Genomic DNA, 27822 nt, shown 5'->3' with positions numbered 1-27822 from the left:
CCCCAGGTGGGGGTAAGGTCTGGGGCAGTTTAAAATAAAATTCTGGATCGGCGCTGCATTTAGCAGTGGTGGGGAGATAATTCACCAGTGCCTATACTTTTGTTGACTGAATTTGGTGACATTTTCAAAAGAATGTAGGAGTTTTTTAAACTATATAAAATAACGGTGAGCACCAGCTCAGTCTTTTTATTCCTGCTTACCTGTGCATGCCTGGGTGTAACAGGTTATACCTGCATTGATGGCCAGTGTTCCGCATGAATGCACTAATGATCGAATTAGTTTGTAAATGATGAGCTTGAATGTGAGCATAGTTCCGTTTGGCTAGAGTGAACAGCAAGAAGTAGTAATAGGCAAAAAAAATAACTTTCTTATTGCAATGTCTCAGGATCCATCCATCCATTTTCCAAACCGCTTATCCTACTGGGTCGCGGGGGGTCCGGAGCCTAACCCGGAAGCAATGGGCACAAGGCAGGGAACAACCCAGGATGGGGGGCCAGCCCATCGCAGGGCACACTCACACACCATTCACTCACACATGCATTCCTAGGGGCAATTTTAGCAAGTCCAATTAGCCTCAGCATATTTTTGGACTGTGGGGGGAAACCGGAGTACCCGGAGGAAACCCCACGACGACATGGGGAGAACATGCAAACTCCACACACATGTGACCCAGGCGGAGACCCGAACCCAGTTCCCAGAGGTGGGAGGCAACAGTGCTAACCACTGCACCACCATGCTGGCCCTCATGCAAGATATCTGTATGAATAATTGACAATGATTGCTTTAATGTGGATCATCCTCAGGAGTTTTAAAATAATATATGTATTTTACACAGTTAGAATTTGGAAAACCAATGAATTAATATGACATTAAAGCAGTTTATGTTAGTTTCTTACTCTGACTATCATTCTACATGTTGACATTAGATAATTATATAAAAACTTGTTCCCTGTGCTTCCTGCGATAGACTCACTGAACTGTATAAAGAGGTTATCAAACATGGATGGAGATTTATACTCAACATGTTTATACTCAACGTCTCCCTCTGGATCTATCGACCTTGAACCACGATATCAAAACATTTTTAAATGAAAATTACCTTGTAATTATTTCAAGGAGAGGATCAAAGTGCAGAGACGGCTGTTTTAAAGAAGCATACAAATCATGCTCAAAAAAACAAATTAATTCGCAAGCAGGGATACAAGAGATTGAAACAAGCAGGAACACGAGACAGAAGACAGGTACAGGCAATAGCTCACTAACATGAAGGCCATCAACGAGGCTACCAAATGCTGAGAAACAAAGAGACGAGAATCATCGGTACAAGGAACAGAAAACACGGGTCAAATGTGGCACAACAATGGATATCACAGGAAACGCGCTGTACGGTGTAGGCACTCAGTACTTCACAGTGGGCTAGTGGAGTGACTGGGCTGTATAAACCAGTCATTTATCATTTATCCAAAACATTTTGTTCCTGACCTGGTCATTTTGGCAGTTGTTATACACATTCTCCACCTGTAAATTATTTCCTGGACAGTGGAATGGCTGATTTATAGTTCTTTGAGATCTTTTAATAACATCCCTTCCTAGACACACATGGCTCTACAATCTTCTCACTGGATAACTGAGAGAGCTCCTTGACTCTCACCATGGTGATTCAACTCATTTCAACAATCAAGAACAAACCAAACTAAACGTCCGAGGTTTCAATAAGACATGCTCCTCCGAAATGTTCTGTACCAGTTTTCTAATCATTTGCACTTGAACCTAATTCTAGGCATTTTAAGTAGTAATGAATCTGGGGATATCCTAACTTTTTCCTCACAGGGAATTGCTGTTCCATTAATTACATTACACAAAACATTTTTAAAAGACATTTCTTCAGTCTTGTTTCTTTAGTTATATTTCCTTAATCTCTCATTATTGTTAAAATGAAGATGTTTACCTATGATCATAAAGACACAGGTTTTCATGGGGTATTTTATTTTTCTCTTGACCCTGCATACATTTGCATACATTTGCATATATTTGCACACATTTGCATACATTTGCTCATTCCCAAAGAAGAAGACGATTGCTTACAAAGACTATATTTCTCAGTATTTAATCATCAATAATGCCATACAAGCAAAACAATACAAGTAATTAAAAGCAGTTGCAGGTATATTTCAAAGGTTATTATTTTAGAATAGATTTTCCTGACATCTTTAGAGTGGGTCGTTGTTGCCTATGTGTTCCACAAAAGACGCTGGAAATATCCCCACCTTATCTTCGTATTTTCCTTCAAACCATTCATCATTCACTAAAAGGAATAAATATTATTATTAGTTTTGTAGATTCTTTAGTTGACTCAATTATCACAGAAGGTCAATGTCTTATTTTAACTGTAATCAAATAGCACTCATTAACAGCTTAACATTAAATAAAAGTTCAGATGTACCGTATCCCTATTAATTACGCCTCAGTGAGTTTCTGTTTAAATCACATGCTCAATTGTGAAGAACCTCTCACAAGTTCAAACAAACAATCTTAAAAAATCATAAATGTGAATTTTAAAAAATGGGCAAAATTTGGCTCGGTGCAATGGAGGCTGAACCAAGAGACACAGCCCAACACTACAGGCGGCACTAACGACTAGCTTGTGACTTCTGTAGAAAAGCTATAGCAGTGTTCAGCTCTGATTACATAAGAGAGATTTGGGATAATGTTTTTCACATGCCTGGCAAGTATTGGAACGTTTGTGTACATTTCTGTCTACTAAGAACCTTATGCCACTTAGAAGTCTGAAAATGATTTCAATGTGCTTTTGTAATCCTTTTTAAAAACAGAAACACATCATGACTCTTCTTTTGCCCCATAATGTTTTCTTAAAAAGGCAAACGGACCTACTGCTATGCCGATGCCTACTGTATGTCTCACTCTCAGTCTCACAGTACGAGACTTGAAGGTCATGCACGTGAGTCTGCTTTCACTTTGGAGTATGGGATTGTCATTTATTTAATGTTTATTGGTTTTATATGTGTGCTTTTCCATCCATCCATTTTCCATTATCCTACTACTGGGTTGCGGGGGGTCCAGAGCCTATCCTGGAAACAATGGGCACGAGGCAGGGAACAACCCAGGATGGGGGGCCAGCCCATCGCAGGGCACACTCACACACCATTCAGTCACACATGCACACCTATGGGCAATTTAGTAACTCCAATCAGCCTCAGCATGTCTTTAGACTATGGGGAAAAACTGGAGTACCTGGAGGAAACCCTACAACGACATGGGGAGAACATGCAAACTCCACACACGTGTGACCTAAGCAGAGACTCGAACCCGGGTCCCTGAGGTGTGAGGAAACAGTGCTAACCACTGCACCACCATGCCGCCCCGTGCGCTTTTCATGTGTATATCAATTTTATATTGCTTGTTAATGCTTTTCATCATTAGATAGTTAGATAAGTTTAAATAGGCAATCAGTTGGTGGTCTGGAACGGATTAAATTTATTTACATTATTACTTACGAGGAATTTCAACTCAACCAAATCGCAACTCAATCAGCCTTCTGGAACTAATTAAGTTCGTGTTCCAAGGTACCACTATATATACTTTCTACATTAACCCACTTTCCTTAAATTCTTCAGTTCAATCTTCATACTGACCTTTGGAAAGAAGCGTGATGACATCACCACGGTGAAATGCAAGGTCCTCTGGCTGCAAGGCTGCATAGGAATGGAGAGCCACCACTCTCTTAAAGTCCCGGGTCGCAACACTCTGCTGTGATGACAAGTGCTGGTTAAGTACCATATAGCCCCGATTCCAAGCAGCCTATAGAGCTGGGATAACCAATCGTATCCAGAAGGAGCCATTATGTAGGCACATTTTCACCGATATTCTCCAATTAGATAACTAATTAGAGGATTACCTGGCTCAAGAGTTCTCACACATGGTTTTGAATAGCTGACTTAAAGGTTATCTCAAAAACCTGCATACACACTGGCCCTTTGCAGATAAGATTGGCCACCCCTGCAACAGACTGATCCTCAACTACAATAAAAGGAAGAGAATTCAAGAAGCTCAGTACTAAATGTGTAATGGCATTTTTTTGTCAGACTAATACACCGTCCCACAACCCTTTGTCATATTAATTGCCTGTAATATAAATTTCCACTCATGAAAGATCTTGTAAATGTTTTACCTCTGTGCCCTGACTCTGCTGTGTCCAGCTGACATCACACCACAAGACCAGACGGCCGTTCTGGACGTTCTTCCAGACATTCTCCATCTCCATCTCATTGATTGTTACTCTCTGACCCGAGTCTTTTTCTGTGTAACTGGAAAATAGGTGTTTTATAACACAGTATGTCTAGGAACATTGTTTTGCTAGATTATATGTCAATATATCAGTAGTTCTCAAACTTCGGTATGTGAGTTCTCGAAAAGTGGTACATGGAGGAATCTCTTTTGATGACAATGGTCATAAAACTAGTAGGTGGAGAGCGTAATGTTTTCAGAGGTGGTATGTGGTGTTTGAGAACCACTGATTTAGGTCATTCCTAAGGTATGGTATGTAATGACATTACATTTATAGAAAAATATCAGCTTTTGCTATCTACAGACCACCTTGGGTATACTTATTTCAGGGAGGTCGATAATGGAGAACTGGGGGTGGGGGGGCGGGTGCTGAGCAGGGTGGGCGGTATTATGGTAATACCATATACAGCAGTATTTTTGAAATTACCCCCAAACCCCCTCAGCAAATTTTATATCATCAAATCTTCAAAATACCATATGCAGTGGTTCGGACAGTATTACTATACTGTATATAAACAACAGAAGATGAGATAGCTGGAATGTTCATGGGGGCCAAGGTGCTGCTGTTAATTTGTAGGAGATTTCAGGAACTTCCAGATGAGGTGGGATGTCTGGACTGAATGAGTTTTGGTTCCCAAAACTTTAACATGTAAGGAGGAAACCTGACTTTTGGTCATTGGCCATTTCATTTGAAAACAAGTGAGTCCTACATGGTGTAACATGAATGCACAATAATGGTGGACAGAAAGCTCCAAGCAGGGTTGGCATGTTGTGTAAAATAAAAGCCTGAAATAATCACTGGGATGAAGAATTCAATAATCCAGTGTGCAAAGAGATGAGTTCGGGTGCATTTCTGCTGCACTGTCCACTTTGCTGCTGTAAAACGCAAATTTCCCACCCGTGGGACTAATAAAGGCAATCTTATCTTATCTTATTACTTTCAAGCTACAGTAAAGGTCAGCAAACCCAGAATTATGGTTCATTATAAAATTAAGCTTGAAAAAATGTTTGAAATTATTATGCAATTTCAGAAAATAGGATGGCCTGAGAGATTTTGGTTCTTTTTTCAAAACACTATATATACACAAGGCTAAATGTGGAACTTTTCATTAGTTATCGGTTTTGCGCCCAACCTTAGTGTTACATGTTGAATAGGCAGGTTTAGCTTTTTTCCAATTTTCTGCAGGACGATGCTGTATGCTGTTCCAGGGATTATGCAGATTGCTAATGTGTATCTAAAGTGCACTTTCACAACGCAGGATTGGATTTCTTCATCCTGTAGGACAAAAACAGAATTGCATTTTCCATTTTCTTTTTAATGATAGGCTTTGTTTAATTAGTATATGGAAATACAGTTTTATGCAATATATACACTATAGCTTTGAGTTATTTATATGGATATGGACAAATAAACTGCAATGCAATTAAATAAAATACAATTAAATGAAACAATTATTTAATTTGTTCTACAAAAAGTCACTGATATCTTGTTGGATGGCTAGATGAACACCGCTTCAGTTCCCAAACCTCTCTTCGGGGCACCTCAGCCATTCCATGTGTTTGTTAAATTTCAGCACTAGTTCTGACTCCTTACTAGCCAAGTAGGTAATATCCCACATTCCTAAAGTCAGCATCCATTACCAAGGTGTAAGATGTCTGGGTTCTGCACCCTCATTTCTGCCAGTCAGGCACCACTTCCCAGAGTCAGTACACAGACGTGGGCCCCCACAAAAAGGTAACAACCCCCCCCCCCCCCCCCCCCAGGTCAACAACTTTCACCCTCATCACTCATAAAACCCAGTGGAGACGATTACCCCCATGACCCCCCCCCCCCCCCCACCCACCACCACCACCACCACCACCATTATTATCTTGGGCCAGGCCATCGGACTTCAGGCATAAAACACTTACACTGTTCCTGAACTTTCAGTTTATGGATTGCAAACCTAGAAGATGGCTCCACGTAGCCATTTCTGCCTGGTTACCTGTCTGAGTCCTGCCTGGTTACCTGGATGCCACCAGGAACTCTCCGTCAAACACCACCCCCCACTAACATGATTCCCTGCACATCCTTAGTTCTTCTTAGTGCCTTTCACTGGGCTTTTTGCAGGATCCTAGTTGCTAGATTAATCTATAGAAAGAGCTGTTAGTGGCAGCCCTAATCTCCATGTAACGTTAGGGCACGCAAATCACTCCTTCATGTCAAGGTCATGTTATATTATGGTACATTCTGCGGACTAATTTCATTCCATACCTTTGTGCCTTTCATCGCAGTATTCATGTCTTTTGAAAAGTCTGTCAAAAGAAAAACCATTGCAATTTTCACAAGGATAAAATTAAGAAGTGACTTTTAGTATTAACATTAATTAAATGAACAAACATATTAGTTTATTAGTTAAAATTCTCAACCTAGCTTTATAATACTAAGAAACAAAAAGTATTGAATTATATTGTATAAATACAAGTCCATCCATCCATGCATCCATCCATTATCTGCTGCTTATCCCAGGTCGGGTCATGGGGGCTGCAGTCTAAGCAAAAATGCCCAGACCTCCCTCTCACCAGCCACCAACTCCAGCTCCAATCTCTCCAGCATGTCCTGGGTCTGCCCTGGGGTTTCCCCCTGGTTGGACATGCCTGAAGCACCATCCCAAAGAGGCATCCAGGAGGTATCTTAGATAAATGCCTGAACCACCTAAACCGGCTCCTTTCGATCCGGAGGAGCAGCAGTTCTATTTGGCTCTGTCCGAATCACTGAGCTCTGCAACCTGTCTCTAAGGCTAAGCTCAGCTCAGAAGCAATGAACGATGAAGTCCCCAGAGGGGGCGCCTTGCAGCACTCCATCCTAGGTCTCCATTAAGGCCGGACACTCTGAACTGGTTTGGTGCATCCCCTGACACGAAGTCGAAGAAAGACAATCCTCTAATTCAGTGGGGTAAGCTCCAACATACTGGTTGAGGAGTCAGGGCCACGTGTTGAGCTGAGCTTGACTACATCCAGTCGGTTCCTCTCTACCTCCCACACCAGCTCAGGCTCCTTTCCCACCAGAGAGGTTACGTTTCATGTACCTATAGCCCGACTTGGTAGCTGACGATTGGTCTGTCGGGACCCCTGCCTTCAACTGTCATCCGATCTATAGTGCAACCGACCCCCAAAGCCTCTCCTGCTGATGGTAGGCCCACAGAAGGGTGCACTCCTCTACTTGCTTTGGACCATGCCCAGCCGGGCCCTATGGTCAGAGGCTTGGCCTCCAGGCCCCCACCCATGGGCTCCCTCACTGTGCCTCGCTTCAGGGCGGAGCCCTGGTCTCCCTAGTCCGACCGGGTCACATTTTCCTTTGTAATAATTATCATGGGGGTGTTCTGAATTGCACTTAGTCTAGCCACTCGCCTATAACTAATTTGCTTTGAGAGACATTAACCCCCAACAACACAGCTCCTTGGATCACAGAGGCACACAAACCCCTCCACCACGATAAGGTGGTGATTCATTTCGAAAAAACAATAACAAATGGTTCATGAAGCGCACTTTTATATAATTTTCCTTTGGGATTTGGTACCTGTGCTGCCTTCTCTCCTCTGTGGTCTCACTGGAGGTTGTCCTACGGGTGGGGCTGGGATGGCATCATTCACAGAGCCTCCCTACAGCAATGTGACATGTGACTTTAATACATAATCTGTTGAAATGTGCATAGCATTTTATTTAAAAAGCAGTTACCTGTCCTTGCTTGGAAGACAGAGTTATTTCCACAGGTTCCAGAAAAGTATATGGAACAAGTCCTCTCTGAAACAGTTTGTGAAAAAGATATCAGAGGGCATTACATCAGAGCACAATCTTTCCAAATATTTTTGACCAACAAAGGATCTTCCAAACTGAAACACCCAGGATTACCCCAAAATAGTTCAGGCACTGCTTGTTATCCAGTAGTGCTGGCTGACGCTTTATAAAGCATTTGCTGTATTTTCTGACCCCACCAGACGGTGCTCTCTGTGCAAAAGAGGGCTCAAAGCATGACCCAAAGCAAACCATGAGCCCCATCTAGTGGCGACAAAAAATACAGCAAATGATTTATGAGGCATCGTTTTGGCCATCACTATGGCTACGTTTACACTGCCACGCTGAAGCGACTCAAATCGGATTTTTTGCCTTGATGTGACACAGATCTGACCTTTTCAGGGCTGTATGGACACGCAAATCTGATCTTTTCAAATCGGATTTGTGTCACTTTCATATGTGGTACTAAATAGGATACGTATCTGATTCGCGGCCATGCGACCTGAATGTGAACGCTCAGATCAGAATTCATGCGGCTTTTTGCTTATACGCATGACATCATCAGCCTACACCGGCAGGCTCGTACCCACACATCTCTTGGTGCAGCAATCCCTGCAATAACTGCGAAAAAAGAAAAAGCTAGCCGCCTGACTTTATTTCTCCTTTTCGACCTGCTCATGTACAGCTGATTCACTGTTTGTCATCCTCCAGAGCAAAGTGCGATACATGCGTGAGCTACCAACGCCTCCATTTTTAATGCCATGAGTCGTCCCACAGATATATTTTTTGTTGTTGAACTGTGTAAAAACGTATCAATGTGCGCATGCGTGACGTTTAGGAGGACCGATGCGTTCACATTGCAGTCAGATACAGGGCACTTGCAGTTATGAATGCGAACCGTTAAGATAGACAAATCCGATCTGAGCAAAAAATCGGAATTGAACAATGTAGCTGGCAGTATGAACGTAGCCTGAGATTCAGCATCAAAACCATGTTACTCCATGGACCAAACAGCTGAACTGCACTGGACAGCTAATGTAAGTCTTAAATGACACTCTTTTAAATAACCCTTCCCATCCAAAAAATGCCACATATACAGCTCTGGAAAAAATTAAGAGACCACTCTATATTAAAAAAAAAAAAACATATGCATTTGACTCCCAGTGCAACTCCCTGAGCAAATTACTTTTAACAAACATACACATCAAAATGATCCCGAATAATCTACAGTGCAATGCTAATTACTCAAATCGACGTCATTCCTAATGGTTCTATCTGAGTATAGTTCAGCTGCCCTGATCAGTCTTTCTTTTAAGACACAGAAAAGATTTAGAACAAACTGACAGGGATTATGCATCTAACAACATACCATTTTCTCGACACACTGACCCAAATGAGAAAGCCAGTAGTTAATAACATCATTGTACAAACACTCAAACGCACTGAATAGACAGTTTGGCTTTATCGGCCTAATAAACGATGCAGGCCAGTTTCACTATGATTGAATTAAGGCTCTCAACCCCGGCAACAGTGAGAGAGAGACATTTTGACACAAGGAAGAAAGAAACAAATATAGTTACGGTAGAAGACAGATGAAGACACTGAATGGCTGCAAGAAATGGAGGGAACGGAGCCCACCTTTCCGTTGAAGATGACTGATGCCCAATTATCAGCATCTTTCTGGAGCACAAATACAATGTTGCCTGGTAACACAGCCAGCTCATTCTCCGTCTCTGGGATGAACTCGTACAGTACACTGTGAGGCTCCCCTTCCAGCGCTCTGTGGAAGGGAAAGACACTGCTAAAAAGTACCAGGCACACTTACACTGCATGTCCAAAAGGCCTGTAAAAGGATATTCAGGGGCCACTCTATCTAATACATAATAATAATTATTATCATTATTACACTGCATGTCCAAAAGGCCTGTAAAAGGATATTCAGGGGTCACTCTATCTGGTACACCAGCTCGTCAAACCACTAAATACAAACAGCATGAGTGAACCAACTGAATGCATACAGCATGACTGAACCGACTGTATACATATAGCATGACTCAAATGACAATGCACACAGCACAACTGAACTCACTGAATGCAAGACAGCATGACTGAACTGCCTGAATATCTATAGCATGACTGAACTGGCTGAATTCATATAGCACAACTCAACCATCTGTATGAATGCAGCATCACTGAACTGACTGAATGCATACAGCATGTACATGGAGTCAAAGGGTTAAATTCCCGTGCAGCTATGCATTACAACACCTATGAAATATGAACTTTAGAAGCGGAACATCCAGAGGCACATTAAAATGGTCAGGGCTCCCCTACTATTATATATGATGGTGTAGATGTCTGTGACCAGACCATAATCTCTATGCACCAGCCACCGTAGCATTATCCAGAAAGCTACGACCTTGTTGTTTACATTTCTGACTCTGAATGTGTTCCTTAATACTCTATCCTGTCTTATGGTGCTGTTTGCACACACTTATACTTAGAAAAACAGCGTCTTCTTCTTACCTTATTACTTCTGGCATTTTGGGCTGAACTGGAATATCTTCTGCCTGAAAATGGCAAAAAGAAATAAATTAATTATGAATCGTGGGTCCCACAAAAGGCAAAATTTCTTTCATTATATGTAGTCTTGTTCAATCTACCACTAATATACACGTCTAAACAACCTTTAGCACAGGGGTCTCCAACTCTGGTCCTGGAGAGCTACTATCCAGTAGGTTTTCTATCCTACCTGGCTTCTGATGAGCCACACCTGCTCCTGGTATTTACCTGATAACAGGTGTGGCTCATCAGAAGCCAGGTAGGATAGAAAACCTACTGGACGGTAGCCCTCCAGGACCGGAGTTGGAGACCCCTGCTTTAGCATGTGCTTGTTTGACTCATTTCATTGCCTGCATGTACTGCTGAATGCTGTACTGTTGTGTACTGATTTTATGCGTTTGTGTTTCTGTGCCCAGTGTTGGATCGACATCCTGTAAAAAGCATAACTGCTGTTCCTGGGATTAGTAACCATACATTAGATAAGAGGTTATAATAAATGGATAAGCAGCATGGCAAAAGATCACATCACATCGTAGGTAACTTACAGGCACAAGCAGGGTAAATGGATAAATATAACCAATCAGGAAACTATACAGCATGTGTTAACAGGGATACTGCCTGCAAAACCAGTATAATAATTTCCAATTGCATATTTATTTACAATATGCTTCTACTTGAAGTGATGTTCAAAGTGGGGTCAGTCAAGCCCCAGAACAATTGGGGTTAAGGGCCTTGCTAAAGGGCCCAATGATAATATTATTTTGTCAATACAGGGATTTGAACTGGTGACTTTCTGATCACAAGCATATCATTCCACCCCACAAAGCCACACACCAGTCCAGATGCCCACGACATCCATAAAAAAATAGATGTATAGTATGCGGGTAAGACCACCGATATTCTTCTAAAGAACAACCAATTGGGGTCACTAGTAATCTAGAGGACGGGCTTACCCGAGGCTGCAAAGGCGCAAACCCAGAAAACTCATCCTGAGGGATTATAGAGGCGATGACCTGCCGGAGAAATGGAATTCATGGTATTCATGTGAGGAACACTACAAATTAATACATTTAACTGTAAATGTACAAAATGCATATATAATTGGTCAGTATCCTTAAAATTGTCTTACACTCTAACTTACTAACACTTGTTAATACTTGAGAAGTTTTATAGTTGTACAGGAAACATGTAGATTAATGCTGTATTCTGTGACCCAATGAGAAAGATCGCAACCCATCGCTTGACAATCAGCAATGTAAAGATTATGAACAGTTTCTAGTTTTCTGTACACTTAAGCCAGTCCTTGCAAAGCAGGCATACTGATCTACACTTTAGCAGTAGAATTCCCAGATGATGGCTACGGTTTCTTTGAAACATGGCTGTAGGATCAGCATACCTTGGCCTTGCCCATGTAATCCTTGTTCTCCAGCTCATCCACGTAGTGCTTCCGGGGTCTGAATAGGATCCCTGGCTGCATCTCCACCAAAGCAAAAAGCTTGTGCTTCTGTCAGGGAGAAAACATGGATGGAGTGAGACTCTGTAGGTTAGAACTCGGTGCTTGTTCAAATCCCCTGGTCAGCGGAGTGATGTCACTGTTGGGATCTTGGGCCCCAGTTGACCCACACTGCTTCAGGCACTGGCAGATCCTGGTTTCTGATCCTCACTCAGCATCTCACCGAAGTTTCTGATGAAAGTAAAGTGTCTTCTAATCAAATGTGAACATTGCCTAATCCTGTCTTCCCACATTGGAACTCATTTCAGAATTTCAAACTTTTTTTCAAACATATTTCTCCTGACAGAAAATAGCTAGGGGCGGCATGGTGGTGCAGCGCTTAGCACTGTTGCCTCTCACCTCTGGGACCTGGGTTCAAGTTTGCACCTGGGTTATGTGTGTGGAGTTTGCATGTTCTCCCCATGTCGTCGTGGGGTTTCCTCCAGGTACTCCGGCGTCCCCCCACAGTCCAAAGACATGCTGAGGCTGATTGGACTTGCTAAATTGCCTGTAGGAGTGCATGTGTGCGTGAATGTGCCCTGCGATGGGCTGTCCCCCCATCCTGGGTTGTTCCCTGCCTTGTGTTAATAGCTTCCGGGATAGGCTCCGGACCCCCCGTGACCCAGAAGTTTAAGTGGTTTGGGAAAAGGATGGATGGATGGAATAGCTAGTACGTATGTTCAGTATGTTGGAAATTACAGCATGTTTTGGAGGGAAACTCAACCTTTGACTGGGGACTAGAAAATAATAATTAATGAGGACAGAATAATTTCGTTGTTGGGCCCTAGCACAAGGTCATTAACCATCAGTTGCTCCAGGACCCTTCTTTTGAATAAAAAATTACATAGATAGATTTATTTATTCATTTAAACCATAACTCTAATAAATTCTCATTTAATCATCTAAGACAACAAAAATTGTCACATTTGCCAGATAAAATAAGCTTCCATCAATTTTACTTGTTTTAGATTTTAAACACTTTAAGGAAAAGGTGTCAAATGTGATTCTTACAAATACCAATGGAACAAACAAACACTGAGCCTGAAGAAGAACATTTGCATGATTATGAACTTGACATACTCACCAAAATAGACTGCAGAGCTTGGTCCACATGCTCGTGCTTGGACTCTGTCTTCAGGCTTAATGCAGTAAGTAGGCTCTCTTGAGCCTTCTTCCACTGATCTAGCTGGGCTTGGGTAAGAGCCACATTGTGAAGAATCTATTAGGAACAAATACACAGGACAATGAAACAGAACCGAAATTCAGATTATCGACCAGTTATCCATATGTGACCCGTGCTGGCAAAATGAGTCGGAATGCGCACAGGCTAATTATGAGCTAGAGTCAAAAATGTCAAAGTAAATTTTCGTTGAAATTGAGATTTTCCCAAAAACAAGTCCATTAAGTAATCATCTATCGATCCCAATAATCAAAATAGCAAATAAATACCTTGAACCATCATAATTTGAATGTTTTGTACGGGCTTTGTCTTCAGAAATTAGTCCTTTATCTTAAATTTTCTTAGAAAATACGTGTTTTTCTCCACTCACTGGGGAGAACATGCAAACTCCACACACATGTGACCCAGGCGGAGACTGGAACCCGGGTCCCAGAGGTGTGAGGCAACAGTGCTAACCACTGCACCACCATGCCATCCCTTGAACAGTAACATGATAAAAAAACAAGAATTTCTTGTGTTCTCAAAATTTACTGGTATTTTTTGGATGGATAGATGAACACCGATTTGGTTCCCTAACCTCTCCTCAGGGGCACCTCAGCCATTCCATGTATTTGTTCAGTTTCGCTTCCAGCTTACTTGATTAATTAATGTAATTAGTGAATTTCATGACGTGTTGTTCATCCGAACATGATTATATTGGATGTTTACTGGGGTGACTTTAGGAGACGATTTGAAATGGCAAAACAAATGCACTTTGGCAGACATCATGGTTTTACACCAAGTTGAAGATCATTTAAACGTAATTTTCTTTGTCTGCCTAAGACGTTTGCACAGTACTGTACATGCACAGAAATGATGGGTATGGGAAGAGATTAGGAGTGGTGCAGTGGTTAGCACTGTTGCCTCACACCTCTGGGACCCAGGTTCGAGTCTCTGCCTGGGTCACATGTGTGTGGAGTTTGCATGTTCTCCCCATGTCATCGTGGGGTTTCCTCCGGGTACTCCGGTTTCCCCCCACAGTCCAAAGACATGCTGAGGCTGATTGGACTTGCTAAATTGCCCATAGGAGTGCATGTGTGCGTGAATGTGCCCTGCGATGGGCTGGCCCCCCATCCTGGGTTGTTCCCTGCCTCGTGCCCATTGCTTCCGGGATAGGCTCCGGACCCCCCGTGACCCAGTAGGATAAGTGGTTTGGAAAATGGATGGATGGATAGAATTATAGATCTAAAAAAAATCTGAGCACAGCTCAAGTAATAATGAATATAATAACTGCTCTAGTAATAAAAATATAATAATTGGTTTTAATCATGCCATTTAATTACTGATGTATTACATATTATTAACAAAAAGTCGACTTGGATATGCTGTACAGATCAACAGGCCTGGAGTAGCTTTCATATATCAAACAAACTTAAGAGGGCGCTGTTTGACTTATACTAATCATCTGTGAGGTTTGTCCATAGGTACACTCCGCAGTACATCATAAAACTTGATATTTAGATTTAAATAGCTTGCTATTTAGTGTGTATTTTAGTTTGTAGTTTATTAATTACTAATAAGACAGCGTAAGTTTTATATATGACACCCAGTCACTGAGGTTTACGTTACTGGCCCCTGCTCTCACCTCGCATGCATACAGCTTGAATCTCAGTCCCAACAGCTTGTAATCAATCAGCTGGTTCCCTCGCAACAATTTGAAGGCCTTTTGAAAATCGTTTAAAGATTCCTCAAACCTGTGAAAACATTAGAAGAAGAATTAGCACGTAGGTCTATATCGGCGGAACTACTGTGTTATAATAACGTGCACTGCTGTTATTATACGGTACTGTAAGATAAAATTGCAGTAGTTTAGATTGTAAAAGGGAATATATATATATATATATATATATATATATATATATATAAAACTTGTGTGTGTGTGTGTGTGTGTATAGATCACATATGTCCCCAAAATGTCATTAAACGTGTTCACAGGCCTACTTGTTACTTTTTAGGCCTACTTCTACAATTGCCATTTGCGGAACTATTTCCGCAAAGTTCGAGATACATTTACACAAATTTTGAAACTCACTTCTGTTTTTTGTAAAACATCGTTCCTCTTTGAAAGAAGGCGACCGCCAAGTGCTCGTCTTTGCTGATGCTGTTATCAAAAGCCTAGTGGGAATTACCAAGAACAGACAGTCGGGGGGGCGCGAGCTATAAAAACACTTTCACATCCCTTTTTTACAATGACTCGCACTTCACTAATGACGACACATTGCAGCAACAGATATCTGACTTCAAGAAAATGCACAAAAGTGAGAGGAATGATTTGGTTTCCTAAATATTATTTCGAGTTTGTCGCTAATACATAAGTAATAGAGTGCATAATAAGATTTTATTTGTGCCCCGTCAAGTAAAGTGTTACCATAATGTCTCTTGAACGGTACAGTTAAAAAAAAAAAACAGAAAACACCCCTTACCTTTTCAGCGGCATCTAATTCCTGATTGATGAGATAGAGACAGCCAATGTTGAATAATATTTTCGAATTTTTCTCCTGAATGTCCAAGAAGACCTCAAGTGCAGCTGCCCAGTCCCTCTTATCGGCATGTGCGACCCCCCTGTCCCACTGCCGAATTGTGTCCACAAACGACATGGTTTTTTTAATCAAATCTGCGACGTGCCAGCAACTGTATAGATTCTACAGTGACTTTAAAGGAACTGAAGTCGTGTATGGTTATACCTTACCCAACGTCCTCCGATTGGGGACATACAGGAAGTTATGCGTCAAAGCTCAGATGTTCCTGCTGTAAAGCTTTGAAACGTACATGTTGATGTGGTGATGGATGGTACTTCAGTCTAGTATTACAAGACGAATCTTCAAGGATGAAAGCATTTTCAAACACAATACTTGCAATATATTGTGTGGAATGAATATGATATTTTTACACATTTTAAAATCAGTAAAAATGTTACAGGGGACAAGTTATACAATGTAAAATTATGGTATGTCACTGACGATTTGGGAACAAGCCTATATAAGGCATTTTTATATTAGGTAAAGCGTGTTTTTCAGACCAGTGGAAAGATGTACCTGGAAAACAGCGAATAACACTAGTGAAACTGATACAAATGTGTCACCATCATAATCCATAATCACTTATTGAATGAATATAAATGTTTTATGTAAAATATTGTCTTCCAACAAACGTGCATTGAGCCATACAGCAAGTGGAATTTTGTTGTTTTGTACTTATTAAAGATGGTATAATTCGTGTGGAATTTATTTGTGGAAAAGGATGCAAGTTACAAAGAATTATAAGAGAGGTGGGACGCTGACACTTGATGGGCTACTGTAAGATAAAATAAATGTAGTGTAATATAAGTTAATAAGATCTTTATTTATCCTAATAAGCCTAATTGTGTTCATCAAAGTTATGTACTGTACGTTCATCTATTTCTGCATTCTCATCCCTTTATCATGTTTCTTATTACCTATTTATCATGTTCACTTATTCAACAGAATCCGCACAGTCTGAGAGGAAGTATCTGTTTTGGCCAACCTGGGTGAGAGTGTGGCAATAACTGTAATGGAGAGATACCAGAAGTGAAGGACCCAACTTCCCAGTTTGACTAGGCTCTCACCCTGCACAGATACAGATACAACTGAACTTAGTGATCAATGTCATTAGGTTAGGGGTGATCCGTTTTGCTTCTTATTGGGGTGGATGGACACATCAACCTCGAATGAAAATGCAGGTTTGCTGTAGTACAACACACATTTTGACAGTACAAAGAACAACATGAAATGACAATAAAGACTAACAATGCGCAGTCCCCTGTACCACACATATATTCATGAACACACCATCATAAGCCTTCCTACCTTTTCACAGGAACTTTAGCAAAAAAGAAATAAACCTGTATACCATTTTGCAGCATGACACACTCAGCTGTCTTGTAATCTCGCAAGAGTCATATTCCAGGAACAGGAAGTCAGTATCTGATGTCAAGATCTAGTCCCAAGCTGGACCGGCTCCTATGACTATGAGCAGAAGGTTCTTGGCGCAAATCCTGGGATTAGAGTGGGATTTATCCATTAGGTCTTTAAGCAAGGCCCTTAACCCCCAATTGCTCTGAGGACGCTTTGTTCATTAAATATAAATATCATACCTGTTGTATGATACAGAAATCACAGAAATGGTGTGTGTGTCCATGGAAACTAGCAAAGGACCTATAGGTGGCTCTATATCTCAGATTTGCTTGAAAAAAAAATGTTCATGGCATCTTTAGGTATTTGATATTGTACATTTTTGTGTTACTCATGCAGAAACTGTTATTGTCAAGGCTACTGTTTGAATAAAAACCGCAAGCTCTTATTTTTCTCCACAGTTAAAACAAAAAGCATCTGAACAATGGGGAAATAATGTCAAGGACCACGGAACGCATCTGAACAAGGGGGCATAAAGTCATGGACCACGGAACGCATCTGAACAAGGGGGCATAAAGTCATGGACCACGGAACGCATCGGAACAAGGGGGCATAAAGTCATGGACCACGGAACGCATCGGAACAAGGGGGCATAAAGTCATGGACCACGGAACGCATCGGAACAAGGGGGCATAAAGTCATGGACCACGGAACGCATCGGAACAAGGGGGCATAAAGTCATGGACCATGGAACGCATTGGAACAAGGGGGCATAAAGTCATTGTCATTGGTATAAAGGATAATTTTGTCTTTTTTTATGCATAAGTTTTGAAAAGTTTGAAAATTCCTTCCCAGCAGGGAGGTGGTTTGTGGCTCTGCAAGTTAGGCATCCATGCCTGTGACCAGAAGATCCATCCATCCATCGATTTTCTGCTGCTTATCCCCGGTCGGGTCGTGGGGGCAGCAGTCTAAGCAGGGATACCCAGACCTCCCTCTCACCAGCCACCTCAATTGTCAACATGGGCAGTTCAGCCCAAGAGCAGAGCGCAAGATGCTGAAAGAAGCCTGCAAAAATCTGAAAATGTCATTATGGAATAAACTGGAAGCTCTTGCCAGAGTTGATGTCAAGGTACATGCATCTAATATCAGATAGAGACTGCACAAGTTTCATTTACGTGGGAGGTGTGCAAGGAGGAAACCTTCGCTGTCAGAAAAAACATCAGGGCAACACTGAAGTTTGGCAGAGACCGCCAAGACAAAGACCAGGACTTTTGGAACAATGTGATTTAGACAGATTAATCTAAAACTGAATTATTTGGACACAGTAACAGAGGACGTATTTGGTATAAACCAAAGACAGATTTTGAACGAAAGGACCTCATACCAGCTGTGTGTCACGATCGGGCTTGAAAAGACGGGCGATCGTGCTGATAGGCGTACAGGCGAGCGAGCAAGCAAGGAAGGAGCAGGCAGGCAGGCAAAGCACGGGGAAACGGGGATTTATTAAGGCAGGGAACATCGGACATCGACAAACATCAATGACAGACAAGGAACCAGGGCAAGACGCGGATTTAAATACACAAGACGGAGCAAAATAACTAGACACGGCTGGGTACGATCAGGGAAGCACACGTGGATAATCAGGGGGGCGTGGCACACACGAGGATCATACGAGCTGGGCGTGACACTGTGAAGCATGAGGGTAGAAATATCATGGTTTGGGGATACTTTGCTGCAGCAAAGTATGGCCAGCTCACCATCATAAAATCCACTATGAATTCTTCATTATATCAGAGGGTGCTTGAGGACAATGTGAAAACTGTCCGGAAGTTGAAGCTGAAGTGGGGGTGAACCATGCAAATGGCAATGAACCAAAACATTCCAGTAAATCTACCAAGGAATGGCTTACAAGAAAGAAATGGAGAGTTCCGGAATGGTCAAGTCAAAGCCCGGATCTGAATCCTATTGAGATGTTGCGGGGTGATTTGAAGCGGATGTGCATGCAAGACACCTTTCAAACATCACACAGCTTAAGGAATTCTGCATTTGAGAGTGAGGAAAACTTTCTGCCAGTGATATCTGAGAAATTTATAGATCGTTATAGGAAACGTCTCTTTGAGGTTATTTCAGCCAAGGGGGGACATACTAGCTATTAGGGCACAGGGTGTCCTAACTTTTTCCTCAGTGGGAATTGGCATCTTAGTTAATTTCCTTTGTTAAATAAGTGAATGTGTTTCTTGTTTCATGCATTACATCACTCTTATCTACATATATAATCTGAAAGAAGATTCAATATTGATATGTTGATATTTCTTAATAAAGTACTAAATATTTAATGGGTGTCATAATTTTTTCACAAGACTGTATGTATATACATAAAGTGGATAGACAGGACAAATGCAGGAGTAGAGGGGGGCACGTTAACATTGACAGATAATGTGGAAGTAAACACAGTAGTCGGCTCTTCTCAGTCTGGCCTCAGTCCAAAACCACACCTACTGCAGCCTGAGAAGCATGAAGTTCCTCCCACTGTGACGACTGTGAGAGAAAACGAAACTGAATCCTATCAGTGTTCATGGTAAAATGGCAGAAACCAGTTCCGCACTGGATCAGAACCAGTTCAGCTGCCCAATCTGTCTGGATCTACTGAAGGATCCAGTGGCCATTAACTGTGGACACAGTTACTGTATGAGCTGCATTAAGAGCTGCTGGGATCAGGAAGATCATGTTGGAGTTTACAGCTGCCCCCAGTGCAGACAGACCTTCACACCCAGACCTGTTCTGGGCAGAAACACAATACTGGCTGAAATGGTGGAGAACCTGAAGAAGACTGGACTACAAGCAGCTACTCCTGCTGACCATTATGCTGGACCTGGAGATGTGGAGTGTGACGTCTGCACTGGGAGAAAACACAAAGCTGTCAAGTCCTGCCTGGTGTGTCTGGCCTCCTACTGTGAAACTGACCTGCAGCTTCACAATAAACTCCACCATGCAAAACAGCACAAGCTCATTGATGCCACTGGCCATCTGAAGGACAAGGTCTGTTCCCACCATGACAAACCCCTGGAGGTCTACTGCCGTACCGACCAGCAGTGTATCTGTCTGCTGTGTGTGATGGATGAACACAGAGGCCATGATACAGTCTCAGCTGCTGCAGGAAGGGCGGAGATACAGGTCAGGCCAGAAGTGCTCTTATATAAATATAAAGTTAATTTTAAAGAAATGGATTTTGTCTTAACACATGTTAGTGTAATTGCTACGAAACACTCAGAACAAGACTGGTTCGGTAAAGTTCCCATGACCTGCTTGTCCGGTCTTACTAGCAGGGTTACTAGCTTGTCGGATTTAAGGTAGTTTCGGAAAAATGTAAGTGAACGAATATGAACTCCATTTAAACTGTGGTACCTTAAATCCGACAAGTTACTACGACAAGCTAGTAATCCAGCTTCGTAGTACAGGCCACTGAAGTCAGAGGAATCTACACAACCCTGACCTCAGAATTCAAGATGGTCGTTCCCTTTATCAGCAGAAGTTAAAGCTGTAGTTTTATACTGTTTATTAGCACTTATATCTTATTTTTAGCTCATTAAATCAGGCATACACATAGTACTGTATAGCTGCTATCTGTGGACGTGTTGCTACTGTATGGTGTTTTTGGGTGCAAAATATCATGTACTGTGTTGTTACCAACTGATATTGCTAACAATGGCTAACAATTAACCAGCTAGAAATGGGGTCCGTTTCAGAAAGCAGGATGTCTTGCTTAGCTGGACAGCTTGTCGGGTTTAAGGTCGTCCAGGATAAATATAAGTGAATGAAGAAAAAGGCCATTTAAACTGGGACACATTAAATCCAACAAGTAATCTGGCTAAGGAAGAAATCTTGATTTTTGAAACTGGTCCCTGGTTTTGCTAAATTGCCGTCCGACTTGCTGCACTGGAACGTGTTTAACTCGTCTGTGACGTCATTCCCAGCTCCAAGTTCCGACCTCCGAGGTAAATGGAGCTCAGCATAAGAGTAGCGGCTCCATCACCTCAGAAACAGCCTCCGTCCTGGGATTTTAATTTCACACACTGCAGTGTGTAGAGTTTACTGAGAATGGTGCAGTAAACATGAAACCCCCAGAGTGTGTTAGTTCTGGGGCAGCCTGTGGCTGAGTGGGCTAAGCCTCTCTGCCTATGATCAGAAGATTGTCAGTTCAAGCCTGGCCTTGGTACATCTGGGGGTCCATGAGCAAGACCATTAACCCCCAGCTCTCTGGGTACTGCTATGGGTGGCTGCCCTTTGCAGTCAGCTGGCTCTCACCTACAGAGTGCCAGTTGGGGGGGGGGGTGTTGTTGAGAGAATTTCCCCAAAGGGATCAGTGAAAATATCAATTATTGTTACTATTAAAACAGCTTGAGTCAAAGGCTCTGGTCCACATCCATGTTAACTCCATCTTAACATCCATCCACTCTCTCCACATCCATCTTAACCATCCATTTGTAACTGGATCTTACTTTCCCGCAGTAATTTAAATCAGCACGTAAATAACTTCCGTATGCAGAATCTGCTGAACATTAAAAGAAGGACAGGAAGAAATCAAAAGCTATTAGCACATTTTAGGGTAACAAAACCCCCTAAGATGTTTGTACGGAACACCATGATACTCAAAATACAATAAATAAGTATATCAAAAAAATAAATAAAATGATAAATGTTTCATCCATCCATCCATCCATCCATTCATCATCTTCCACTTAATCCGAGGTAGGGTCGCGGGGGCAACAGTCTCAGCAGGGAGGCCCAGACTTCCCTCTCCCCGGCCACTTCATCCAGCTCCTCTGGGGGGATCCCAAGGCGTTCCCAGGCCAGCCGAGAGACATAGTCTCTCCAGCGTGTCCAGGGTCTTCCCCGGGGTCTCCTCCCAGTGGAACATGCCCGGAACGCCTCACCAGAGAGGCGTCCAGGAGGCATCCTAATCAGATGCCCAAGCCACCTCATCTGGCTCCTCTCAATGCGGAGGAGCAGCGGCTCTACTCTGAGTCCCTCCCGAATGACTGAGCTCCTCACCCTATCTCTAAGGGAGAGCCCAACCACCCTGCGGAGGAAACCCATTTCGGCCGCTTTCACCCGCGATCTCTTTCTTTCGGTCACTACCCATAGCTCATGACTATAGGTGAGGGTAGGAACGTAGATCGATTGGTAAATCGAAAGCTTCGCCTTTTGGCACCGATCTGCCTGTTGATCTCCCGTTCCATCCTTCCCCCACACGTGAACAAGACCCCGAGATACTTAAACTCCTCCACTTGAGGGAGGACCCCATCCCCAACCCGGAGAGAGCATTCTACCCTTTTCCGGCTGAGGACCATGGTCTCGGATTTGGAGGTGCTGATTCTCATCCCGGCCGCTTTACGCTGCGAACTGTGAGAGCCGAAGGTCACGGTCTGATTAAGCCAACAGAACCACATCATCCGCAAAAAGCAGAGACCTAATCCTGAGGTCACCAAACCGGACGCCCTCAACGCCCCAGCTGCGCCTAGAAATTCTGTCCATAAAAACTATGAACAGAATCGGTGACAAAGGGCAGCCCTGATGGAGTCCAACCCTCACCGGAAACAAGTCCGACTTATTGCCGCCCATGCGGACCAGGCTCTGGCACCGGTCATACAGGGACCGAACCGCTCTTAAAAGGAAGCCCGGTACCCCATACTCCCGGAGCACCCCCCACAGGACCCCCCGAGGGACACGGTCGAATGCCTTCTCCAAGTCCACAAAACACATGTAGACTGGTCGGGAAAACTCCCATGAACCCTCCAAAACCCTGCTGAGAGTATAGAGCTGGTCCACTGTTCCACGGCCAGGGCGAAAACCACACTGCTCCTCCTGAATCCGAGGTTCGACAATCCGGCGGACCCTCCTCTCCAGGACCCCCGAATAGACCTTACCAGGGAGGCTGAGGAGTGTGATCCCCCTATAGTTGGAGCACACCCTCCAGTCCCCTTTCTTAAAGAGGGGGTGTGTATACGCCAAAATATGTGCTGTACAACAGGTTTGAAACCGGTAATGAGGATTGTGCCACATTTTCAGTTTCCAAAGCAGTCACATGGTTGAGTGCAGAACGAAGCTTCAGATGACCATGGTCACGTGTTCAGGGTGGAACGGAGGAAACTGAAGCTGTGCTTCAGAATGTAGTGAATCGTTTTTTTTTTGTGTCAAGCTTAACATCACTAGCTGCCCCATTCCCTCTGTTAGTCTACGTGTCATTTGTTTAGCTACTTTTTCCCTGGTGGGTTTTGACCCCTTTTTGTTCCTTTATTGTGTGTCTTTCCAGTTTGGTTCAGTCTCCTTAATTCCCTTTGTCTTTGTGCTTTTAAGTGCATCGTCACCTTGTTTCCCTGCCTGCACCAGGCTGCGCCCCAACATGCACATTAAATATATGATCTGTTCAAATTCTGAAGCATCTTTAATGAATCCCATTTTACACATTTTCCTTTCTGAATTTGCGTGGAACATCAACGATGCAGACTTTGACACAGTTTCCATATGAATGGGTCACAACAGTCCAATATTAAACCAACTTCCCAGCGGATTCAGAGTTTTTAGTGTCACAGAGAAAAGATGCATTATTGTTGTTCACAGTGCAGTTTACTACACAGTGGCCCATTCTCAACTGATATGCGATCTGACATCAATCAAATAGGACGTCAGTTGAGTAGCCGGTCCTGCAGTGCAGCCCAGGACACATTCGCCTTCACATTGCTATAAGAATGTGACCATATGCAGCCCAGACCACCTCCCAATGTGGGTTGAGTGATCGGATCTCAATGCATCTTCAATGCATCCTGGGTAATTAGCGCTGTCCACTTGTGATTGGATCACCCAGGACGCATGTTAATACCAGGTGGAAACAGGACCAAAGGGTCTATGTCCATTGAATCCTACCTACAGTCAATAAATCATTTACGGATATCCATCCATTCATCCATCCATTCATCCATCTCCTATCCGGTAATCCAGGTCAGGGTCAGGGGGAGTGCCTGGAGCCTTTCCCAGGCAGCATAGGGCCCAAGGCTGGGGGCCACCCTGGGCAGGATGATTAATGAATGTGATCTCAACTAATGAAACAAACTTGTTTTGTCATCTTTTTTCCTATCTGTAGAAACAAATGGGTGAAACACAGAGGGAATTTCAGCAGAGAATTCAGATGAGAGAGAAGGAGCTGCAGGAGCTGAGAGAGGCTGTGGCCTCATTCACAGTGAGTATGAACCTGAAGAGAAGATAACAGCTGGCTTGTGATCATATTGAATCTTCTTTCAGATTCAACAGATTGCAGATTTACAGACTTACGTGGATTAATCAAATTAATGCTGCTCTGGGTTATTCTGGTTCAGTGGGATAAATTTGCTAGATTACAGAGTTTAACCAAGTGTTGCAGCAGTAGTAGCTTATTTATTTAAAAAAAATACCATAAAAGGCCCATTTGAGAAAAATGCAACTTTTCACAACCCAGCGTAATGCAAATAAACACCAAGAAAGTCACCTATTAAACTGACACCTAATGGTGACAACCAACCTGCCCCATACAGCCACCAGTCTCTGCCAAATCCCTGCAGTTGACAGTGTATGAGCTTAATGAGTGATCATTTCCAATCAGTGCTGGCTGGGTTTCAGTACCTGAGGCATCCAGCATGGTGACGCTCCAAACCCCAGCCCTGTGCTGTTTTTATACCTCCTGTCGGCTCACATCTCTATTGTACAATGAGGCTCTCTGGAGTCTCAAAAGGGGCCAATTGTACTTTACTGTCCTCTGCTCCCTGTGTCACCAACAGAGCTCAGCACAGTCAGCAGTGGAGGACAGCGAGAGGATCTTCACTGAGATGATCAGCTCCATTGAGAGAAGACGCTCTGAGGTGACACAGCTGATCAGAGATCAGGAGAAGGCTGCAGTGAGTCAGGCTGAAGGAGACATGGAGAGACTGAAGCAGGAGATTGATGAACTGAAGAGGAGACACTCTGAGCTGGAGCAGCTTTCACACACAGAGGATCACATCCATTTCCTCCAGGTAACAGAACAGCTACTTTGGCAATAAGAAAACCAGAGTATTCAAATGGATGTATTTTTCATTTGTATTTTAGCTTGTCATTTGTCAGGAATGTTCCTTTTGGTTAGATTATAATATACATTTGTATTGATGAAGCTGTTTAATCTCACTTTGCATCTGTAGAGATTCCAGGCTCTTCCTGTCATCCCTGAAGCTGAAGTTAGACCCAGAATCTCTGTCAGTCCACGCTGCTCTTTTGAGAATGTGAAGAAGGTGGTTTCTGAACTGAAGGATCAACTGGAGAATGTTTGCGAACATAAAACAACAGAGGTTAAACACACAGGTTAATAAATAAATACATTTACCACTCTGTTCACGTTTAGTACAGACCATGCAGAGACAGCCGACGATTCAGTCAGCCTCACATTTTTGTGACCAAGTTAGTTTCGGTTTCCAGTAAGATAAAACTCTTTCAGAAAACATTTGAAATAGTAGAAATCATGTTTCTGCAAAATGATATAATTCAAAAAGTATTAGAGATTTCTATTGTGTTTCACTGGGGATGATAATCACATGATTAAAATGCCCTCATAATGATAATATCCTAGTGCTGTTATCTCCACAGTGAGTGAAGTTCATCTCCCACAAGTAAATTCCTTTTACTGACATCCCTGTTTCTCTCTGTCTCCTTCTAGTTATGAAAAGGACCATCGTAAAGGAAGTAATACACATAAAACCAGCTGTTACATTACGAACACTTTATGATGATAATGAAGATTTCAATTTCTCATTCGGGGCCTCAAGACGTAAGAATGTTCCATTCAAGTTTCAGCATAGAACATCAAAGCAGTGACATGGAAGGAAGAGACCCAGTCATATCCTGATCACCAGAAGAGATCTGGCCCATGCCTCCAAGTGCTGTGTACAGAGGGTCTGACTGGGCGCTGCTACTGGGAGGTTGAGTGGAGTGGGGCTGTAGTTAATATCGCTGTGACACATAGAGGGATCAACAGGAAAGGATGGGGTGAAGACACCAAGCTTGGATGCAATGACAAGTCCTGGTGTTTGTACTGCTCAACCTCCAGTCACTCATTCTGGCACAACAACATTAAATCTGCAGTGTCTGCCCCCCCCTCCTCCAGGATAGGAGTGTACCTGGATCACAGGGCAGGAACTCTGTCCTTCTACAGTGTCTCTGACACAATGACCCTCCTGCACAGGGTCCAGGCCACGTTCACTGAGCCCCTCTATCCTGGGTTTCAGCTTTGGTACAGTACAGCCAAACTGAGCTAAGTAAGCTAATTAATATCTCTTTACATTTGGTATATTTAATCTTTCATGTGAGGAGTGGAAACAATCAATATGAAAATAAATACAATAAAACAACAATTTTACAGATGTCTTATAAATTGTGCGTTTTGGTCATTTATAGGTGGAAATAACAAATTAGAAATCAATACTTTTACACGTTTTTACTTGACATTTCTGTGCAGTGACCCCAAAGTTTGCTCCCACCTGTAAATGTGTCTGTGTCTATTCCTTTAAATATCAATAACAGGTCTAGTTAGCAAATTTTCCAAAATGATTCCTTCTGTCAAATGAAATGATTATTTTTTTTTTATGCAGTCATTTATACTTTTTATTGATATTCTGTATAAAATCTGTATAAATCCATCAGTTGTCTTGCTTTTGTCATGTTAGATATCTGTATGAATAATTAACAAAGATCGCTTTAATGAAGATTATACTGGAATTTTAAAATCATTTATGTATTTTACTGAGTGAGAGTTTGGAAAACAAATTAATTAATAAAATGTAGCAGCATATTTTGATTTCTGACTCTTTTCCATGTTTCCATTACATAAATATATACATAACCTGTTCCCTGTGCTATGGGATAGGCTCCCTGAACAGTAAAAATTGCCTATCAAACATGGATGGAGCTTTAAACCCAACACGTCTTGAGTGTATCTCCCTCTGGATCAGCAGACTGTGGACCTTAGACCAAGACATCACAAGACATCATGAACCAAACTGCGAAAACCCCCAAAGAATCTATGCGTGTATATTTTAGAATCAAAATTAGTGAAACCTAAAATGACACGGCTGATGTGGAAGTCAGTTCTGTTAGCTGACACTGTTCAGAGGTGTCTGGTACATTTCATACAATCTCAATGGTGCCACGTAAACTAGTAAACTGTCAACATTTTACAGAAGTCACTAACTAACCGTGCCAGGGTTAAACAGGGAGCCAAATCAGCTGAGGTATCTCAACAGGTATGTGAAGGATCTAACATGGGAAGTGAATTCTCTGCATACCAGGCTAACTGACTGTTCCTTTAATATGGCCTCAGTCGATGGGTAACATCCTGGCAGCCTGGCAGGCTGATCAAGAATCATCCCTGTTTGGGACCCTTCCTGACCCACATGGTCACTCTTTCAGACTTACAGTAAGTTACCCGCAAAGCTTTTCATTAGCGCTCATCCCTGTTGTACAGCTCATGAAAACCGGTCTCACTCGTAACTGATGTCTCTGGAACATCAGGCCCTGCTGGTCTGCAGATGACCGCCTCA

At 42.6% G+C, this 27822-nt stretch overlaps 2 protein-coding genes across 3 annotated transcripts; one reads left to right on the top strand and one right to left on the bottom strand.

The window, feature by feature from the left end:
- Window positions 1-1969: 1969 nt before the first annotated feature.
- ncf2 (neutrophil cytosolic factor 2) lies at window positions 1970-16096 on the bottom strand. 2 transcript variants are annotated; one of them, XM_049000984.1, is made up of 15 exons: window positions 15776-16096; window positions 15385-15467; window positions 14938-15046; window positions 13218-13352; window positions 12038-12145; window positions 11595-11654; window positions 10606-10649; window positions 9718-9859; window positions 8023-8088; window positions 7865-7946; window positions 6560-6600; window positions 5439-5581; window positions 4190-4325; window positions 3654-3765; window positions 1970-2305 (listed from the first exon to the last, which is right to left on the bottom strand). In XM_049000984.1, exons 1-15 carry the CDS (start codon window positions 15947-15949, stop codon window positions 2211-2213), a joined length of 1530 nt encoding a protein of 509 aa, XP_048856941.1. In that variant the 5' UTR covers window positions 15950-16096; the 3' UTR covers window positions 1970-2210. The 2 variants fall into 2 exon arrangements, with proteins under 2 accessions (XP_048856941.1, XP_048856940.1); XM_049000983.1 differs by having other exon boundaries at window positions 3654-3768; window positions 15776-16093.
- A 3685-nt stretch (window positions 16097-19781) lies between these two features.
- Window positions 19782-26235, top strand: LOC125724059 (E3 ubiquitin-protein ligase TRIM47-like). Its single transcript, XM_049001005.1, has 5 exons — window positions 19782-20398; window positions 24366-24461; window positions 25036-25269; window positions 25432-25591; window positions 25944-26235. Exons 1-5 carry the CDS (start codon window positions 19808-19810, stop codon window positions 26099-26101), a joined length of 1239 nt encoding a protein of 412 aa, XP_048856962.1. The 5' UTR covers window positions 19782-19807; the 3' UTR covers window positions 26102-26235.
- Window positions 26236-27822: the final 1587 nt, after the last annotated feature.

This window comes from Brienomyrus brachyistius, unplaced genomic scaffold, assembly GCF_023856365.1.
Source record: "Brienomyrus brachyistius isolate T26 unplaced genomic scaffold, BBRACH_0.4 scaffold54, whole genome shotgun sequence".
NCBI classification, from domain to species: Eukaryota; Metazoa; Chordata; class Actinopteri; order Osteoglossiformes; family Mormyridae; genus Brienomyrus; species Brienomyrus brachyistius.
This window is presented reverse-complemented; position numbering and strand designations above follow the sequence as displayed.

Coding starts and splice junctions, on each gene's coding strand:
- ncf2 (XM_049000983.1), bottom strand. CDS start 15,949: ATGTCGTTTGTGGACACAATTCGGCAGTGGGACAGGGGGGTCGCACAT. Junction 15,468..15,775: donor AATTAGATGCCGCTGAAAAG/GTAAGGGGTGTT, acceptor AATTCCCACTAG/GCTTTTGATAACAGCATCAG. Junction 4,326..5,438: donor ATTCAACATGTAACACTAAG/GTTGGGCGCAAA, acceptor CCTATTTTCCAG/TTACACAGAAAAAGACTCGG.
- LOC125724059 (XM_049001005.1), top strand. CDS start 19,808: ATGGCAGAAACCAGTTCCGCACTGGATCAGAACCAGTTCAGCTGCCCA. Junction 24,462..25,035: donor AGGCTGTGGCCTCATTCACA/GTGAGTATGAAC, acceptor TGTCACCAACAG/AGCTCAGCACAGTCAGCAGT. Junction 25,592..25,943: donor AACAGAGGTTAAACACACAG/GTTAATAAATAA, acceptor GTCTCCTTCTAG/TTATGAAAAGGACCATCGTA.